General features: G+C 35.4%; 1 protein-coding gene across 3 annotated transcripts in view; it reads left to right on the top strand.

Moving 5' to 3' along the window:
- Positions 1-21,747, top strand: part of LOC109829871 (factor of DNA methylation 1-like) — a 71,542-nt gene that overhangs the window by 8,706 nt on the left and 41,089 nt on the right. For all 3 annotated transcript variants that reach the window (XM_020396943.1, XM_020396944.1, XM_020396945.1), the window contains exons 2-5: positions 2,760-2,942; positions 4,828-4,997; positions 20,431-20,452; positions 20,691-20,775. In XM_020396943.1, the coding sequence (XP_020252532.1) occupies positions 2,798-2,942; positions 4,828-4,997; positions 20,431-20,452; positions 20,691-20,775 (422 nt within the window). In that variant the 5' untranslated portion in view covers positions 2,760-2,797. The remainder of the gene's footprint in view (positions 1-2,759; positions 2,943-4,827; positions 4,998-20,430; positions 20,453-20,690; positions 20,776-21,747) is intronic.

Here is a 21,747-nt window from a genome sequence, read left to right as displayed (position 1 = left end):
AGCAGAATGTCAAACTTTGCTCTACTGATGGCGAGCCTCTATCCGATCCTACCCGATATCGACATCTTGTTGGCTAGTTGGTCTATTTGTGCATCTCTCGACCAGATATCTCTCATGCTGTTGGTATTGTCAGTCAATTTGTTAGTGCCCCATGTTCTGTACACTATGCTGTCTTATTACGGATTCTTCGGTACCTCCGAGGTACTAGCACTCGCTCTCTTTTGTTTCCTGCTACATCTAAATTAGAGCTTTGTGCATATTCTGATGTTGATTGGGCTGGTGATCCAACTACCAGAAAGTCTACCACAGGTTATTGAATATTTTTTGGTGATTCCCTTATTTCCTGGCGAAGTAAGAAACAAGATGTTATTGCTCTTTCCAGTACTGAGGCAGAGTATCGTGCAATGTCCACAACAACTAAAGAGATTATTCATCTTCGTCGACTTCTCAGTGATTTCGGCATTTCTGTTACGACTCCTACTCCTCTTTACTGTGATAATAAGAGTGCCATCCAGATTGCTAATAATCCAGTATTTCATGAAAGGACCAAACATATTGAGATCGACGCTCATTTTGTCCGTCACCAAGTTATCAAGGACAAGACAATTCTACTTCCTCATGTTTCATCCGCTGACGAGCTTGTAGATTTCTTCACAAAGGCCTTACCTGTTCATCGGTTCCAGTTTCTTGTACGCAAACTCACTTTGTTTGATCCAATATGAGTTTGAAGGGGGCTGTTGATAATAGTGTATTGTAATGGGTTTTAGTCCCACATTGCTTGGGAGAACAAACCTCACACTCCTCTACTTGTATAAATATATGTGCACACTTAATATTCAACTTAAGGGAAATTTACCCAAGATTCTCTCTCTCTTACTTTAACACTCTCAAAGTGCTCAAAACAATGCTAATTCTCTCCTTAAGAAACCCTAAAAAACGTGGTTCTATTTATAACAAAACCCAATCACAAATAGATTAGGATTCTAAAAACGAGTTTGCCACACCCTGGTGTGGCACACACCACACCCATGACAAACAGGGCAGATTCTGCCACATCTGGGTGTGGCAGACACCACACCCATGGCAGACAGGGCAGATTCTGCCATACCCATAACAGACACCACACCAGGGTGTGGTGGAGTCTGTTTTGCTTATTCTTCACGTTTTTCTCAATTCCTTCGCCGTTTTCACACATTTATCCTTTTTCTCTCATTATCAGCTCAGATATTTCTAGGGTTTGTCTAATTTTTGAGAGATCGTGTCAAGTTTTAGGGTTCTTACTGAGGACAATCCTCCACTTTTCTCCTCCCTTTCCTCTCTCTCATATTTATATTTCCCCCCTCTAAGCTTAGATCCAAATAAAGAAAAATACACAAATATTAAAAAAAAGGTGCGATCTCACGAATTCTTGCTCTTTATTTGGTGTATTTTGATATTTCGCATCACATTCATAGTTATTAACATTATTATTGATAATGTATGTTTGTTCTGAAGGGGGAAAAAAGAAAGATCTAACATTTATGATATAAAGTTTCCCTTCATACTTTCCCTTTTTTCAACGTTGATTGAGGTCTTGAAATTAAAAAAAGAAGTATAAATTTTACAAAACCCCCAGTAGGTTTGGATTTGAGATAACCCCCTTAGCTTTAACTTTAGAAGTGTCACTGAACGCCCTTTAAGTTTGACCTATTTTGAGATAACCCCCCTAAACTTTCAAAATGAGTTAAAATCCCTAGAGTTGGCGTGTTTCAGCCCCCCCCCCACCCCCCACACACACACACCCCACCACCACACCAAAAAAAACTGAAGTGTTATTGAAGTAGTGAAAAGACTAAATGTTTTTTTTGAAATTAACACTATAAGTATTAAATTTAATTAAATTAATCTAATCCCTAACTCTAACTGAAGCGTTTTTATGTGAATTACCTTATAATGATTTAAAAGGGCATGAAAGTGCTATTTTTATCAGGAGCAGTTTGATCATTTTCACGCACATTATTTTTACATGCACAATCAAATCTAGCTGTGTTAAAGGGAGGTTTTGTGATTTTTAAGTTTAGGGGTGTTATCTGATTGGCCAACTTATGCGGTTTTTGTGATATTGTTAAAGTTAAGGGTACTTATCCTGAAAATGGGCAAAGGCTTGCGAAATTACCCCCCCCCCCCCCCACCCACCCCAAAAAAAAAAGATTTACTTTGTGTGTAGTCTAATGTACCAGAATCTTAAAGTCAAATGGTTTATGTTGAGAAACAGGTGTTTGGAGGGCTCCAAAATGGTTGCCAATACATACTTTGGGGTTCTAGTGGGGTATATCTTTGGTTGAGTCTGGAAACAGGACATATAAATCTGATCTTCTGTCTCTCTTTTCACCCATCTCCTTGTATTCAACTTACTGTTCCCTATCTGTAGGTACTTGTATTTTATTGAGATATATCTTTGCCTGTGCCTGTGCATGTACGTGTGTCCATGCAAGTGGATGATTTGCGTGTGCGCGTGGTGGTGGGGATGAAGAAGAATGTAACACTTGCTGATGACACATATATTTAACCCTTATCCTGACATATAATGATATAAATAGACAATATATAATGCAGTTCAACTTATCTTTTAATATTTCTGATACATTGGAGTGAACTAATTTCAATTCTGGTTTTGCTCTTTGATGATTTGCTGGTTTATGAGTTATGCAAATTCTGTTTTTAAGAAGTATTATACCTATTTGAAGCTACCTGAACCTATTTCTTCAAATTGTTTGCAGTGTTCCCAGTAACTTTACCTGTGAACACAGGTTGTTTCATGGCTGGTGAAGAAATATGCAAACTGAACAAACTTGTTCTGAGGCTAGTCCATGAAGTTGATGTGAAGAATAAACAACTCATAGAACTTAAGCATAAGTATAATGGGGTTAACTCCGCTCATGCACAGGCAATGGAAGAAAAAGGTAAGCTGCAAGGAGCATATGTTGAAGGTTATTCTTCTACTATTGATACTTTTTCATTCTTCATGAACAATAGATTTTGCTTTTCTATTAAATTACAACTCTGCAAAAGCATAAGACCACATGTTCTTGCATTTTCCTTAGATATGATGGCCAAAAAGTTCATTTATTATGATATTCAAGGTATTCATTTCACTATCAACTATCATGGTTCATAACTTGTCATCTGAAGCTTTTCATCACCGTCGTAGTTCGGTGCGCTCTAAGCTAACAAGGTGGAGGTAAATTGGCCAAGCAGCTAGCTAATGCTACCTTTTTGATGCACATATTTTCATCTCATCTAACTGAGAAGTAACCCATGTGCAACTAGGAGAACTCACAAGGGTCATTTTCGAAAATTTTGATTACATATGACCTATAAGATAATCCAAAGATTGAAATATTTTATTTAAAATGGCTATGTACTGTAAGCCAAGTCATGCCTACATAGAGTATATGCATTTAATAGGTAGGAACTAGTAACAGAAATTTATATGTCAAATTGTTACAGCTGAAATTTCAATATCATATAGAAACTTCAGTGCAATGTTTGCTTTTATGGCTGAATAGTTCATATTTGTCAGCTGAAGCAATCAATTACGTTCTTAGTGTTTCATTTGAATTATTCTGCTGAAACAAACAATTATTTTCTTAGTGTTTCATTTGAATTATTTCCTTACTATTGTCCAAGTACTGGAAGTGAATGTTATTTTTCCTTAGTGTTTCATTTGAATTATTTCCTTACTTAGTGTTTTATTTTTCTGTCCACCATTTGCACCAACTAAAATAAATGTTATCGAAGCTTTATTCAGAATTTTTATTTGGCTGAAGTAGTACTGGAAATGGTGTTGTCAAAAGATAAATTCCCACAAAATTTCTTCGTTGGAGCAGAACTATTATCTTGAATAGATTTGAATCTGCATTCATTTTTCCATCTACAAATTCTATTCTAACTGATTTCCTGGTGCAATTCGCCATTTGAAATTTCTCTTTGACTTTTTCCTACTTTCTAATGTCTTATCTGGTGTGCATGTTTGCCACATAGCTTAATGTTCACTACATAGTTGAATTATATCAGCTTAATATGGTTTGCTAATTTGAGGTCAACATATGACAAATTTAACATCTGCCATATATTCAAATTTACAGCACTTGGTTTGTATTTTGTACTTCTGATATTGTTTATTAAAAGAATCCATCCCAATGATTGACCTGCATATTTGTGGAAGATTAAGTTAGTTTACAGGAATTTTCAACGTAAACAATATAGTAGTAGTCTTTATTATATATACGTATATCCACACTGTATAATAATTGATAAACAAATCACAACTAAAGTTTCAATTGTTAAATCACACCAAAGCCCATATATAGGCTCTTAAATAGTTTTCTTAAGCACATAAGAGTAAACAAAAACCTTCGGTCTGTTTTCTTAGCCGCAGAACCATATATTTTAGCAAAACTGACAGTACTGCATGTAGGGTCGACCTGCCAAAGGATGATTGATCAAGTTGTTGCATAATAGGATTTTAATCTACATCTTAAGATAGCACACGCCTGCAGATATATATTGCTATCCTTTTTATATCCTGATATTGAATTCTCCATTTATTTCTATAAACTGTTAAAAGGAGCTACCAATTTTACTTGACGATTAGGCATAACTATGTGCTGAATGTTCAATCTAATGCCATTTTCTTGGATCAGCTGCAAATGTTGGCTTGAATGTCGTTCAGTTATGAAGTGCCTTTTTATCCGTAAAATGACAAATCATAAATGTAATAGTCATACTATGAATGACAAATCATAAATGTAATAGTCATACTGTATTATATTCTCTCTTTTTCAGAAATGAGAAAGATGCAGTCCATTGTACATCACTATTCTCTTCAGAAGGAAAAGTTAAAGTTGGAATTAGAATCTCTGAGAAAAGAACTTGAGCACCAAAAGGTAGAAGCTGAAAGGATTCAGGTGCAGCTCGACTTTGAGCCAATGGAAGCAGAAAATAAAATAGAAGAGGTATGTGCAAGTTAATATTTGTTGAGATAATTCCGTAGCGGTTTGATCAAGAATATCAAAACGAAAACTCCAAACAGAAAATAACAAGAAACACAATCACACAAGAATTTACCTGGTTCGATCAAATTGATCTACGTCCACGGCAAGAGAGGAGTTTCACTATATTCAATGTCTCAATACAACGCACATACAAAATTTGAGAGAACTCCCTTTTGTGTAGCTCTCTGTCTCTAGTTGTAAACACACACTGAGAGTTTTTTTTAAGAGAGAGTGAGAGATTGCGAGAATCTCGCAGGAGAAGAGAAGTGAGGGTGACCTTTTGACAACGACCTCCCTCTATCATTTTCTTCGGCTCAAATCAGCCGCAATTGTTGAAAACGACTCTCCGCTTGAAAGCGATTGTTGCTTCTGCCAAAGAGAAAATCTCATCATTTAGTGAATATAAGATTTCCTCATTATTGACCCTCCGAAGTCAAATTTTGTGTTCTCCCTTTCAAAACAAAATGGGCTCTAGCCATTTGGCCAAATTCAAGCCAATATCAACAATCTCCACCTTTGATTGAATTTTCAAACATCAAGAAGTTGAATATTCATCATGAACACATTTCTAAGCTTACGTGAGAGTTCACTTCATAATAGAACCAGTGAACCTCGACCCCTCTTGCACACAATGCCCCAACACGGGGCCATCTAACAGTTGTGAATGCTTCCCAAATCCAAGCAGTGCTTGAACTTGAAGGCCGGGATCGGTTTGGTCAACGTGCTAGCTGGGTTGTCTGCAATACCAATCTTCTTCATCGTGATATTTCTTTCAGCAGTTGCCTCACGAATGAAATGATATCTAACATCAATATGCTTTGTCCTCTCATGATGTGCTGAGTTTTTGCTTAGATGTATTGCGCTCTGATTGTCGCAAAATACAACTGAACTAGCCTCCCGCTGAAGTCCAAGTTCCTTTATGAGATTTCTCAACCAAATGGCCTCTTTTACCGCTTCTGCTGTTGCCATGTATTCTGCCTCTGTAGTAGACAAAGCAACCGTCGACTCTAGAGTCGATCTCTAACTAATAGCTGAGCCAGAAAGAGTAAAAAGATAACTAGTCAAAGATCTCCTTTTATCGAGATCACTTGCATAGTCAGAATCCACAAAACCTACAACTGAGGTTCCCAAAGTACTGCTATCAAAAACTAAACCCAAATCTGAGGTACCCCTGAGATATCGAAGGATCCACTTCACTGCTTCCAGTGTGCCTTCCCTAGTTGAGCTATGTATCTGCTCACTACACTGACTACCTGGATAATGTCTGGACGACTGCAAATCATAACATACATAATGCTACCCACTGCATTAGAGTATGGAACTCGGGACATCTCCTTCTTCTTATTCTCACTTGTAGGTGAATCTGAAGCCGAGAGTCTAAAGTGAGGAGCCAAATGAGTCGTAACGGGTTTGACCCTCTTCATCCAAAAGCGTTCAAGCACCTTTTTAATATAACTCTTCTGTGAGAGATATAATGTTCCAGCTTTCCTGTCCCTCCTGATCTTCATACCTAATATATTCTTTGCTGCACCAAGATCTTTCATCTCAAACTCATCACTGAGTTGTTTCTTCAAAATAAGAATCTGCGATATGTTCTTAGCAGCAATAAGCATGTCATCGACATATAATAGAAGATAAATAAAAGAATCATCTCCTAGATGTATGTAGTACACACAACTATCATAAGTACTTCTTGAGTACCCATGACTAAGCATAAAATTATCAAACCTCTTGTACCACTAGCTGGGAGATTGCTTTAGGCCATACAAAGATTTTTTCAATTTGCAAACTTGATCTCTTTACCTTCTACGAAGTATCCTTCTAGCTGAGACATGTAGATAGTCTCCTTAAGTTCGCCATACAAAAATACAGTCTTCACATCAAGCTGTTCAAGCTCCAGATCAAATAGAGCAACCATGGCAAACAATACACGTATGGTGGTATGCTTCACAACCGGAGAAAACACTTCATCATAGTTAATTCACTACTTTTGTCTATAACCCTTAGCTACCAACCGTGCTTTGAATCTAGCATCTTCAACCCCTGGGATCCCTTCTTTCTTCTTGAAAATCCACTTGCATCCAATTGCCTTTTTTCCCATAGATAATTACACCAAATCCCAAGTCTGATTCTTGTAATGTGACTCGAGTTCTTCTGACATAGCCGTGACCCAACGTCCGGATTCTCCTCATGAGATAGCTTCAGTAAAGTTTAATGGCTCTTGAATACACATCTCTTCAACTGTCGTGAGAGCATACGCCACTAATTCAGCATGTGCAAACTTTGAGGAGGTCTGATCTGTCTCCTCTCTCTGCCAGTGGCTATAGAATAAGGTTCTTCAGTCTCAGCATCATCATCATCTGAGCCTGAATCATGTTGCTCTTCTACAACTGTAGGAGCAATTTTTATAGATGACTTTTGAGAAGTCTCTTCCTCGAGCTCAACCTGAAGCTCCACCTTATCCATGATCTTCTCTATATTTTCTGTAGACTCAACAGAAACCTTCCCATGATCAAACATATATCTTTTATTAAAAGTAACATCTCTACTAATAATGAATTTAGGAGAATCAGGTTCAAGACTCCACAAACGATAGCCTTTAACGTCATCAGCATAACCAATAAATATACATTTCTTAGCTCTAGGCTCAAGCTTACCCTCTCTAACGTGATAGTAAGCGGGACATCCAAATACCTTTAAATTTGAATAGTTATTTGGTTTACCTGACCATACCTCATTTGGAGTCTTATGTTCAATAATGGTAGAAGGAGACCAGTTCATCAAGTAATAAGTTGTGTTAACAGCTTCAGCCCAGAAGTCTTTATCCAACCTAGAATTTGAGAGCATACACCTAGCTCTTTCTGTCAACGTTCTATTCATGCGTTCTGCCACCCCGTTTTGCTGAGGAGTGTGCCTGACCGTGTGATGTCGTACGATCCTAAAATTTGAGCAGAACTGATTGAACTCACCGCTGTAAAACTCTAGGCCATTATCTGTTCGGAGACGTTTAATCTTGCTTTTCAGTTTGATTTTTAACAAGTACTTTACACTTCTTGAAAGTTTCGAACACCTCGCTTTTGCGCCTGAGAAAGTAAACCCAAACTTTCCTGAAAAATCATCAATAAATGTCAGAAAATAGAGAGCACCACCTTTGGATGTAACCTGAGCAGGTCCCCACAAATCTGAATGGATGTAGTCAAGAATGCCCTTCGTCGTATGCGAGGCAGTCGAGAAGCTGACCCGAGTTTGCTTCCCAAACACACAATGCTCACAGAAATCTAGTGATGATGTATGGTCACCACAGAGTAAACCACGTTACTCAAAATAGTCATCCCCTTCTTACTCATGTGGCCTAAGCGCATGTGCCACAACTGAGTAGCGTCCCTATCAGCATCAGAGGGCACACCTGCAGATCCTGTCACCATACTGTCTTGGAGAACATAAAGACGGTTTACCTTATTACATTTCATCACAACCAATGAACCCTTAGTAACTCTAAGAGCTCCACCTCCACCAGTGTAAGAACACCCAATAGAATCCAAAAAACTCAAAGAAATTAGATTTTTCTTTAAGTCCGGGATGTGTCTCACATCTAATAAAGTTCTCACTATCCCATCGTGACACCGGATACGAACTGTACCAATGCTAACTGTCTTTCAAACTGCATTGTTGCCCATCAAAACTAATCCAGCACTTATAGATCTGTAAGTAGTGAACCAATCTTTATTTGGACACATATGATAAGACGCACCCGTATCCAATATCCATTCTCTATCGGAACAGCCATCCAAGGGACAAACTGTAAGAATCGTCTCAGCAACAACGACAGTATCAGTCTTTTTTGTATTAGCTGAATCTGAGGTTTCACCACGTTGGTTGTCTTTCTTCTTTTGAGCATAGCATTCTGATCTGTAATGTCCTTTCTTGTGACAATAGAAACACTCTATATGTTTCTTGTTTTGGGCTGACCTGGATTTTGAATGATTTCTGGATTGCCCTTTATCACCCTCTCTGATCTTCGTTCTACCTCTGGCTAGCAGACCATCAGCCTGCCTATCGGTACCTCTCACATTCAACTTTGTTCTTAACTTAGCAGAATTCAAAGAGGCCTTCACATCCTCATGACTTATGGATTCTCTTCCATACAACATGGAGTTGACAAAGTTTTCATAAGAGTCAGGCAAGGAACACAACACAATGAGAGCTTGGTCTTCATCATCAAGCTTTAGATCCAAGTTTTTCATATCCATGACAATTTTATTAAATTCATCAAGGTGTTCCTGAATGGGTGTACCTTTCTTTCATCTTCAATGTGTATAGCCGCTACTTTAGGTATAATCTCATAGTAAGAGATTTCTTTAAGTAGAGACTTTCGAGTTTTGACCATAACCCCGCTGTCGTTTTCTCATCGGCAAGCACATTGTCTGATAGTGACAATTGCAAGGCGATGTGAGCCTTTTCGTTCATCTCTTCGATCTCAACACTAGTCATATCTTCTGGGTATTTTCCATCGATAGCTTTAACTGTGCCTTCACGTCGCAACAAAGCCTTCATCTTTATCCTCCATAGGCCGAAATTGTTCTGGCTATCAAAGATCGACACCGAGAACTTCACAGAAGCCATTATGGAGGATTAAAAACTGTCCTAGAACCGAGAAGCTCTGATACCAGTTTGTTGAGATAATTCCATAGCGATTTGATCAAGAATATCAAAATAAAAACTCCTAACAGAAAATAACAAGAAACACAAGCACATAAGAATTTATGTGGTTCGATCAAATTGATCTACGTCCACGACAAGAGAGGAGCTTCACTATATTCAATGTCTCAATACAACGCACATACAAAATTTGAGAGAACTCCCTTTTGTGTAGCTCTCTGTCTCTAGTTGTAAACACACACTAAGAGTTTTTTTTAAGAGAGAGTGAGAGATTGTGAGAATCCCGCAGGAGAAGAGAAGTGAGGGCGACCTCTGGACAACGACCTCCCTCTATCATTTTCTTCGGCTCAAATCAGCCGCAATTGTTGAAAACGACTCTCCGTTTGAAGCGATTGTTGCTTCTGCCAAAGAGAAAATCTCATCATTTAATGAATATAAGATTTCCTCATTATTGACCCCCGAAGTCAAATTTTGTGTTCTCCCTTTCAAAACAAAATGGGCCCCGAATATTTGGCCAAATTCAAGCTAATATCAACAATATTTAAATGTTATATTTATATTTGAATGTAATGATCACCATAACACTATATGCACAAGATGAGAAAGCTTTGGATACTACAAGGATTTGACAAATTGAGGAATCTGCTCTAATATGCTGCCTGAAGTAAAAAATTTATTCCAGCATTCATTCACGATGCTTGAAATTCTTATCATATTCCTTGCTGGTTCATGCGGCCAAGACAATCTTATCCATACTACTTTATAGAGATAAAAATGAGGATAGCTAAAAGTGAAGGAATGGGGAAAATTTCCTCCAACCATAGTTTATTTTTTGAGGAAAGTCTTGGTTTCTTTGGGGCAATTTGGTAATTTCAAAAGAACAAGCATTTTGTCCATATCCATCCCTCACTAAATGCTCTCCCTAACACGCGCACACACACAAAAACTTTTAGAAACAATTCAACAAACAATTACAATTTACAACCAACTATAAATAACATCTTGAATATTAGGGACTGTAAAATAACAAATTCATGAAACAGTCAACCTAAAGCTAAGTGCATCTACAAGCACAAATTGCATTATCATAGTATCTCAGCCCGATTTGCTTAAATCATGACCCCAACCTGAACCCTATTCTGAATCCACATCCAAGTTTCTACCTATAATTTATTCAAAAAAAATTTTAATCACATGGCTACAATGTATTTTTGTTATAAAAATATATACTATAATATATATGTGGTTTGAAACTTAGCACACATTTTGGAAAACTTTCTACAAAACTCGTATAGGGTGTTGAATACTAGATGTGGAATATGATTTGATAGTTGTTATTAAGGTAGTGTAAGAGAAGATGATAGAGTCTTCTCTTGATGGAGGCCTCTTAAATGACATTAAACGCTGATACATCATGGGTTGGAGGTTAAGTTGCATCATATTTAGCGCGAAGAAAATCGTAGTGGAGATCTATTGATAAGAGAATAACTTAGTCTAGAGCCAGGTCTTAGTAAATTTTATAAATATAGAGAAATATATTATGAGCTGACAACTCATTTTGCAAAATACTAACAAGTTTATGTCATGTAAGCCCCTTGCTAGTTTCATCCATGTGGGGATCACATGGTGCTGGATTGGCATTCCATTTTGCAAAAATGGGCTTTTAGCTCATACTCAGTTCCTCAATACGTGTGTGTGTGTGTGCATGTCTGTATGCATATGTACGTATACACATGTATGTATGTATGTATGTATGTGTGTATATATATATATATATATATATATATATATATAATATATATATAGAGAGAGAGAGAGAGAGAGAGAGATTCTTGAGTCTTCATAATCTACTTTACCAAACTTTGTGCCAAAAAATTAATTTTAATTTGGGTTAGTTAGATATATACCCTTTAAATTTTTCATAATTGCATTTTTATTAAGTTCTCATTAGCACTTCTCTCTTAACCCCTCGCCAAAATGACACCTTAAATAATAATAATGTTGTAAAACTAATGAAGTAGAGAAGAAAAGGTAGATGAGAAGTAGAGAGAAATTTTATTTCATTTGTTCTTCATTGCTATTACAAAGTGATGTAGGAATACCTCTATTTATATACAAACTAAGATGATGATACATGAATCATATTAATTACTCATCCATGAACTTAGTCTTTCAAGAACATGCATTGTGTTGTTCTAGAAAGAAGATTAATGTACTAGGGGAATATCAACTTCTTGGGAAACTAAACGGACATCCACATTATTTTATAACACTCCCCCTTGGATGTCCAACATTACACAAAGAATATGCCTCGTTAAAACCTTACTAGGAACAAACTCAATGGGAAAAAAATTCTAGTGAAGGAAAAAGAGTACACTATTCTTGTGTATTAGTTTCTCCCCCTGATTCAAATATCATTTGAGATCTTTCAACCGACACATTCTAATATTTTTTTACCAATTTTTTAAAAGTTACAGTCGGTAATGCCTTGGTGAATAAATCTACCAGATTATCACTCGATCGAATTTGTTGCACAACGATTTCACCATTCTTTTGCAAATCATGTGTAAAGAAGATTTTTGGTGAAATATGTTTCGTTCTATCTCCTTTAATATATCCTCCTTTTAATTGAGCTATACAAGCTGCATTGTCTTCAAACAAAATAGTCGAAGGATTTTTATTTTCAGGAGACAATCCTCTATTCTTCTGGATATAGTGGATCATTAATCTTAGCCAAATACATTCTCGACTGGCCTCATGATTTGCAATTGTTTCAGCATGATTCGAAGAAGTGGCAGCAATTGATTGTTTCGTAGATCGCCATGAAATAACGGTGTCACCACATGTAAATAAATAACCAGTTTGAGACCTTGCTTTATGCGGGTCAGATAAATAGTCAGCATCAGCATATCCAAATAATTCAGGTTGAGAGTTATAAGAATAAAATAAGCCAAGATCAATTGTTCCTTGGAGATAGTGAAAAATATGCTTTATATCGTTCCAATGTCGTTTTGTAGGAGATGAACTAAATCTTGCTAATAAATTCACAGAAAATGACATATCTGGTCTTATACAATTAGCAAGATACATTAGTGCACCTATTGCACTGAATACAGGACCAAAAATCTCTTCTTCTTCTTCTTTTGGTCTAAAAGGATCATTAGCAGGATCAAGTGACCTGACAACCATTGGGGTACTTAATGGATGTGCTTTATCCATGTAGAACTGTTTTAATACCTTCTGGGTATAAGTAGTTTGGTGAACAAAAATCCCATTTTCTAAATGCTCAATTGTAAACCAAGGTAAAATTTAGTTTTACCAAAATCTTTGATCTCAAATTCTTTATTCAAATATTCAATCGCCTTTTGGCGCTCTTTAGGAGTTCTAATCAGATTAAGATCATCAACATATACAGGAATGATCATAAAATTTGACCCATTCCTCTTTATGAAAACACGTGGACATATAGGGTCATTTGTATAACCTTCTTTGATTAAACATTCACTAAGACGGTTATACCACATTCGTCCAGGTTGCTTGAGTCCATACAAAGATCTTTGCAACTTAATAGAGTACATTTCTCTAGGATTTGATTTACATGCTTCAGACATGCTAAATCCTTCAGAGATTTTCATATAGATATCATTATCTAATGTTCCATATAAATAAGCAATGACTACGTCCATCAGACACATATCAAGTTTATCATATATTGCTAAACTCACAAGATATCTAAATATAATTCCATCCATTACTGGAGAATATGTCTCATCATAATCAAATCCCGGTCTTTGTAAAAATTCTTAGGCTACAAGTCTTGCTTTATATCTCACAATTTCATTTTTCTCATTTCTTTTCCTCACAAATAACCATTTATATCCTACTGACTTTACACCTTCAGGTGTTTGGACTACAAATCCAAAAACTTTTCGTTTAGCTAGTGAATCTAATTCAGATTGGATCACATCTTTCTATTTTGACCAATCATTACTTTGCCGATATTCATCAACCGATCTGGTTCATGATCCTCGTCTTCTTTCATAATACCAAGTGCTACATTATATGCAAATGCATTATCGACAATTACTTCTCTTCGGTTCCAACTCTTTCCCGTAATAACAAAATTTATTGAAGTTTCATTTTCTTCAGGAGTTGGCTCTTCAGGAGCAACCTCTTCAGGAGGTTGAATTTTGTCATTAGCAATATTTTGATCATTTGATCCTCTTTTCTTTCGAGGATTCTTATCTTTGGAACCAAAGGTCTACCACACTTCAGGCGTGCTTTAGATTCATTAGCATTTTTAATTTGTCCTTTTGGGATATCAATTTTAATCGGAGCATATTCTGCTGGAATATGCGATTTAGTAATTCTTCTAGAATCACTAAAAGCATCCGGTAATTGGTTTGTAATTTTCTATAAATGTACAATCCTTTGAACTTCCAGTTCACATTTTTTTGTACGAGGATCAAGAAAGTCTAATGATATTTTTTAAGTAATTTCCTTTTTCGGTTGATCTTTAACTCCCCCTAATGTCGGGAAATACGATTCATCAAAATGACAATCTGCAAATATTGCAGTAAATAAATCACCTATTAATGGTTCATCATATTTAATTATAGAAGGTGATTCATACCCGACATATATCCCCAATCTTCTTTGATGGCCCATTTTAGTACGTTGAGGTGGTGTAATAGGTGTAGGGTCCTGTTTTTGCTTATGTATACCAAGTGTAGGATCGTGACCCTTAAGAATAGAGTGCGCTCTTATAAAAATCTGCGAAAGCTTTATACTTAAACACTAGAGGGTGAGTTTACAAAGTAGATTATAAATTATAAAGAAAGAATGACAATCTCAGAAAATGAACATCATAAACACAAGCATGTATACAGGTTCCACCTCCCTGGTGTACATCCAGTCCCGAAGCAAATTCCGCTTGAGAGTTTCCACTATGATTTTAAAACCTTACAAAATCAAAAGCAAACCTGACCAATTTGCAAGACCATGCAAATTACAAACCCAATTGACAAGATCATGCCAATTGCCACCCAATCTCTAAACCAAGAGATCAACCCTCTCAAACCCCAGAGAAATCCTTTTTGAAGTAAGAACACAATTGATCCTATAAGCCTTGAATGTGTAGTGAGGTGCAACAGTGGCTTAGGATTCTTTTAACTCTCTGAATATTGCATATACAATCTCTAAGAATGATTGAAACCAAGGCAATATCTGAAACTCTCTTTTTCTAAACACTTAGCATGAAAATCTGGAAAACTAGAGAGTGAATATGCACAAATGTTAAACTCTCTTTTTCTAAACACTTAGCATGAAAATCTGGAAAACTAGAGAGTGAATATGCACAAATGTTTAATTTTATGTGTATGAGTTAGTTGTGTAAATTTTTGAACTTATAACCTATTTATAGCCCTTGAAAAGACAAGTTTTTAACCCCTAAAAACGTACACAAAACGGCTATAAACAGTCACTTATTCAAAACCTAAAATATGGAAAAACTGCATCTGTAGTCAACTACAAGTCATAGTAGTCGACTACACTAAGTCTAAACAGACTTTGTGAAGTCAGAAAATTGCTTAATAGTCGACTACAAGGCATAGTAGTCGACTATACTGTAAACTCAGAGTCTGGAATTTTCTTTTTAGTATTTTGACTGTAATTAATTTTCTCATCCGATATCAGAATGAGATGATTTAAGATTTGTTGGAAAGCTCTTGAAGAGACCTACAACTTTGATCTTTTGAGTTTTTTTCAGATTTTAATTGCTAAGGGGTATAAATGAAATGTTTTAAGATTCACTCAATATCTATAAACTCTAATGGCTAGCATAGGAGATTTCTATTGTTAATCAACATACTAAGCATGTGTTAGTGTGTTCTAACACTATGTGTGTGCATGTGTGTGAGTGATCAAGGCTTGTATAAATTTTTAAGCAAAGAAAATATAAAATTATATTTTGACAATAAAGTATATCTTCTTCTTTGCTTCATTTTGCCTTGAACTCATCTATGTCTTGAGTATCTCTTTGAATGATATAGCTCTGATACTGCAAAAAAATGTTAGCACATAATACACACAACATATAATATTTGTTATTATCAAAATAAACTAATCTTGGGGTCAAGATTCCTAACATTCTCCCCCTTTTTGATGATGACAAATATATGTTATGAAGATATAAAAATTTTAACCCCCTGCATAAAATCATTAAATAAAATCTTTTACTCCCCCTGCATCACATCAAAGCATTAGTAAAAAAATTTAAAATTTTCTATATAACTCCCCCTTTGTCATTAACAAAAAGAAATAAACATAATTCTAGTTAAATTTTTCTTTTCCCGGGTACCTTAATAAAAATATTAAACACTTTGGTACCCTTTTATATTATATCATTAGGATTAACCCTTAGGAATCTAAATCCACTTGGAATTTGGTTTTCATTTATTAACATAAGTGTAATTCTTTGAATTGTAAACTTCATACATATAAGATGAAATATAATCATTCCTATCATGAATATTCAAATTCTTAGGAATCCATATATACTTATCTTGTTTAGCATGAAATTATTCTTCAAAACATAATCATTCTTTGTAAAATACTTAGGAACAAATCCAATGCCAAAATGATAGTTTGAAGATTTTTGAAATGAGAGCAAATTATTCAAATTCTATTTACTTTTATTGAATTTACTAACATTCAAACATATATCATCATATTTTAATTTAATAGAAGAAATATCTTTACCTAAAACATTAATGCGGATTTTTAAATCATTGCATTCTGATTTTATATAAACATTCTCATTAGTCAAAATATGATTTTCTTTAAGCAAGGATTTATTTTCCTCTTTCAATTCAATTACTTGGGAATAAGAAATAGTAAAAGAATTTAAATTAGAAATTTCTTCAAGTAATCTTTTATTTTCACCTTTAAGAAAATTATGTGAAGCCTTTAATCTCAAAAATGTTTCATATAATTCATTGAAAGCATCTAAAAGCTCTTTATTGTCACTTACTTCATCTTGTGCCATAAAACACATATGAGCGCTTTCCTTTTCTTCGATTTCTTCATCCGAAGAGGAATCATCACTATCATCCCATGTAGCCGCCAAAGCCTTCCTTTTCTTGTTGATATTTTGTAGACTTTGACATTGATTTTAGAAGGTGACAATCATTCTTCATATGTCCTGGCTTATTGCAACCATAACAAATGAAATTATTATTAGTATCTTTAACATTACTTGTACGTTCATAAGTTACCTCGAGTGTGTGCCAAATATCATATGCGGATGTGGCCGTTGACACCCTATTGAACTCATTCTTGTCAAGAGCACAAAATAAGACATTCATTGCTTTAGAATCCAAGTTTGCATTGTTCCTTTGAGATGTAGTCCATTCCATGAAAGGAGTGGTTGGCTTCTCACATTTTGTTTTCACAATGCTCCAAAGTTCGTAGCCAATTGATTGGAGGTAAATCTTCATTCGACACTTCCAATAGTTGTAGTTCAATCCATCGAACATTGGTGGACGATTTGTAGAATGACCTTCTTTGAATTGTGATGTATTTGTTGATGTCATCTTTCACCTCGCTCTGATACCAAATGTAAGGTCATGTTTTTGCTTATGTATACCAAGTGTAGGATCGTGACCCTTAAGAATAGAGTGCGCTCTTATAAAAATCTGCGGAAGCTTTATACTTAAACACTAGGGGGTGAGTTTGCAAAGTAGATTATAAATTACAAAGAAAGAATGACAATCTCAGAAAATAAACATCACAAACACAAGCATGTATACTGGTTCCACCTCCCTGGTGTACATCCAGTCCCGAAGCAAATTCCGCTTGAGAGACCATGCAAATTGCAACACCAATTGACAAGACCATGCCAATTGCCACCCAATCTCTAAACCAAGAGATCAACCCTCTCAAACCCGAGAGAAATCCTTTTTGAAGCAAGAACACAATTGATCCTATAAGCCTTGAATGTGTAGTGAAGTGCTGCAGTGGCTTAGGATTCTTTTAACTCTCTGAATATTGCATATACAATCTCTAAGAATGATTGAAACCAAGGCAATATCTGAAACTCTCTTTTTCTAAACACTTAGCATGAAAATCTGGAAAACTAGAGAGTGAATATGCACAAATGTTTGATTTTATGTGTATGAGTTAGTTGTGCAAATTTCTGAACTTATAACCTATTTATAGCACTTGAAAAGATAAGTTTTCAACCCCTAAAAACGTACACAAAACGGCTATAAACAGTCACTTATTCAAAACCTAAAATATGAAAAACTACATCTGTAGTCAACTACAAGTTATAGTAGTCGACTACACTGAGTCTAAACAGACTCTGTGAAGTCAGAAAATTGCTTAGTAGTCGACTACAAGACATAGTAGTCGACTACACTGTAAACTCAGATTCTGGAATTTTTTTTAGTATTTTGACTGTAACTTTCTCATCCGATATCAGAATGAGGTGATTTAAGATTTGTTGGAAAGCTCTTGAAGAGATCTACAACTTTGATCTTTTGAGTTTTTCCAGATTTTAATTGCTAAGGGGTAGAAATAAAATGTTTTAAGACTCACTCAATATCTATAAACTCTAATGACTAGCATAAGGGATTTCTATTGTTAACCAACATACTAAGCATGTGTTAGTGTGTTCTAACACTATGTGTGTGCATGTGTGTGAGTGACCAAGGCTTGTACAAATTTCTAAGCAAAGAAAATATAAAATTATATTTTGACAATAAAGTATATCTTCTTCTTTGTTTCATTTTGCCTTGAACTCATCTATGTCTTGAGTATCTCTTTGAATGATATAGCTCTGAAATATTAGGCTCGTGACCAAGAACTACTTGTTAGGGAGAATAAATATGATAACTTGTCGGCCTAATTCTCACAAGTGTTGCTGCATGTAATATAGTATGTCCCCAAGCAGATAAAGAAAGTTTAGACCTCATTAACAATGATCTTGCAATTAATTGAAGTCATTTAATAAATGATTCGGCTAGACCATTTTGTGTATGCACATGAGCTACAAGATGTTCAACACTTATCCCAATAGCCATGCAATAATCATCAAAGGCATGTGATGAATATTCACCAGCAATATCTAGACGAATGTTCTTAATGGGATAATCATAATCATCAAAGGCATGTGATGAATATTCACCAGCAATATCTAGACGAATGTTCTTAATGGGATAATCAAGAAATTGTGCTCGCAATTTAATTATCTGAGCAAGCAATCTCGCAAACGCTAGGTTGCGACTAGATAACAAACTTACATGTGACCATCTTGTTGATGCATCAATTAGTACCATAAAATATCTAAATGGTCCACATGGTGGATCTACAGGCCCATATATATCACCATGAATTCGTTCTAGAAATGCAGGGGATTCAATTCCCACTTTCGTTGGTGATGGTCTAACAATTAACTTCCATTGGGAGCAAGCAACACATGAGAATTCATTAGAATTTAGTATTTTTTTGATTTTTCAATGAATGTCCATGTGAATTTGCAATTATTCTCCTCATCATTATAGAACCAGGATGTCCAAGGCGATCATGCCAAATCATTGGGATTAGTAGACTTCTGGTCTATAAGGTGATAAATTTCAACTGCACTTATTTTTGTATAATATAAACTAAAAGATGGAGAAGACAAATTTTTCTAATACGCATTTCTTCTCAGAAATGGTATTTGTAATCATTAAGTATTCACCATTTGTCTCATTCATTGTCTCGATATGATATCCATTTCGACAGATATCTTTAAAACTTAGCAAATTTCTTCGAGACTTTATCGAGAGTAGTGCATTATCTATGACAATTTTAGTTCCTTCGGGGAGAAATACAGTGGCTCTTCCGGAGCCATCAATCAATTTAGCACTACCATTTATTGTGTTAACATTTATTTCTTTCATTTTCAAATAAAAAAATACTTCATGTTTTTAAGTATAGTGTGTGTAGTAGCATTATCAATGAGACAAGTATTATCATCACCATTGTTTGATCCCAAATATTTGACATCCATTTTTTCTTCAGAAAGAAACAACAAAGAAAATTTCAAACAAAAGTAAATATTAATAAAGTCCATAAATTACAAAATTCATAAAGAAAATTACATAAAAGATGTGAAAATAACAAAATTCAAAATGTCGGGTATTTATCATGGGATCATTTCGTAACTTCAGGTTGCTCAAGGAAATCAACTATATCGAGGTGTGTGATATCATCAAGATCATCATAAACATTGTTTTGATCAATAAAATTTGTCTCGGTATTTTTGCCTTTCTCTTTTAATGATGCCTGATAGAGGTCAACAAGATGTTTTGCCGTACGACAGGTACGGGACCAATGACCTTCTATTTCACACCGGTAGCATATTTCCTCATAATGTTTCTTTTCTTCACTTTTCTTATCATTATTGTCCCATTTCTGGGAGTTGTTTTGTCTTCTATCACGTCTATGATCAATGTGATTGTAAGGCACATATCTGCCACGATCTCGTCCACGATAACGGCCATATCCTTGGCCTCCTCCACGACCATGATTTTGAGATTTAGTTGCATTCGCTTCAGGGAATGTGCTAGAACTAGTAGGTCGGGATTCATGATTTTTTCAATAATAATTCATTATTTTGTTCATCCAAAAGGAGTCATGAAATCAATTCAAAGTATTTCTTAAATCCTCTCTCTCGATATTGCTGTCGCAGGAGCATATTCGAGGCATGAAAGGTGGATAATGTTTTTTCTAACATATCGTCATCAGTGATATTTTCTCCACACAATTGCAATTGAGAGGTAATTTTATACATTGTAGAATTATACTCACTGATTGATTTAAAATCTTGTAGCCTTAAGTGAAGCCAGTCATACCGGGCTTTTGGATACTCACTGATTGATTTAAAATCTTGTAGCCTTAAGTGAAGCCAGTCATACCGGGCTTTTGGGAGCACGACCAACTTCATTGTAGCCTTAAGTGAAGCCAGTCATACCGGGCTTTTGGGAGCACGACCAACTTCAGGTGGTCAAATCTCCCCTTCAAATTATTTCACATAGTAAGTGGACCTTTCACAGTTAGATATTCAGTTTTTAATCCTTCATCCAAATGATGGCGAAGGAAAATCATAGCTTTGGCACAGTCTTGTTTTGATGTCTCATTTTCTTCCACAATAGTATTTTCAAGACCTTTTGCAGCAAGATATATTTCAACATCTAATATCCGAGATAAGTAGTTCCTTCCAGAAATATCAAGTGGCGTAAATTCTTGTTTTGTAAAGTTAGTCATAGTGAAAAATGAATTGAATTGGAAAGAGAAATTATACCTCGAAAGTATATCCAAAATATCAACACGTGTCCAACGATGAATCTAATGGACTTGAAGAAGATTGTTTCAATGGTAGAGTCTCATGCTGATAACGTGTTGTAAAACTAATGAAGTAGAGAAGAAAAGGTAGATGAGAAGTAGAGGGAAATTTTATCTCATTCATTCTTGATTGCTATTACAAAGTGAGGTAGGAATACATTTATTTATATACAAACTAAGATGATGATACATAAATCATATTAATTACTCATTCATGAACTTAGTCTTTCTTATTTATATACAAACTAAGATGATGATACATAAATCATATTAATTACTCATTCATGAACTTAGTCTTTCAAGAACATGCATTGTGTTGTTCTAGGATACATAAATCATATTAATTACTCATTCATGAACTTAGTCTTTCAAGAACATGCATTGTGTTGTTCTAGAAATAAGATTAATGTACTAGGGGAATATCAATTTCTTGGGAAACTAAATGGACATCCACGTTATTTCATAACAAATAAGTAATACTAAAAAAGTTTTAAAAGAGAATTCTCAAGCAAAAAATTTCAATTATTTGCATCCCTTCTCCTCCGCCGTTCGATAGAGTAAACCGACGGATATTAAACCGCCACGTGGTCGAATTCCGTAGACTTTCTGTTCTCACCGTCAGGTGCTCAGTGGGCCCCACGAAATCAAAACACACCAACCCAGC

The sequence above is a fragment of the Asparagus officinalis genome, chromosome 2, assembly GCF_001876935.1.
Source record: "Asparagus officinalis chromosome 2, Aspof.V1, whole genome shotgun sequence".
Lineage (NCBI taxonomy): Eukaryota > Viridiplantae > Streptophyta > Magnoliopsida > Asparagales > Asparagaceae > Asparagus > Asparagus officinalis.
Note: the sequence above shows the minus strand (reverse complement) of the source record. Positions and strands in the feature narration are given on the sequence as shown.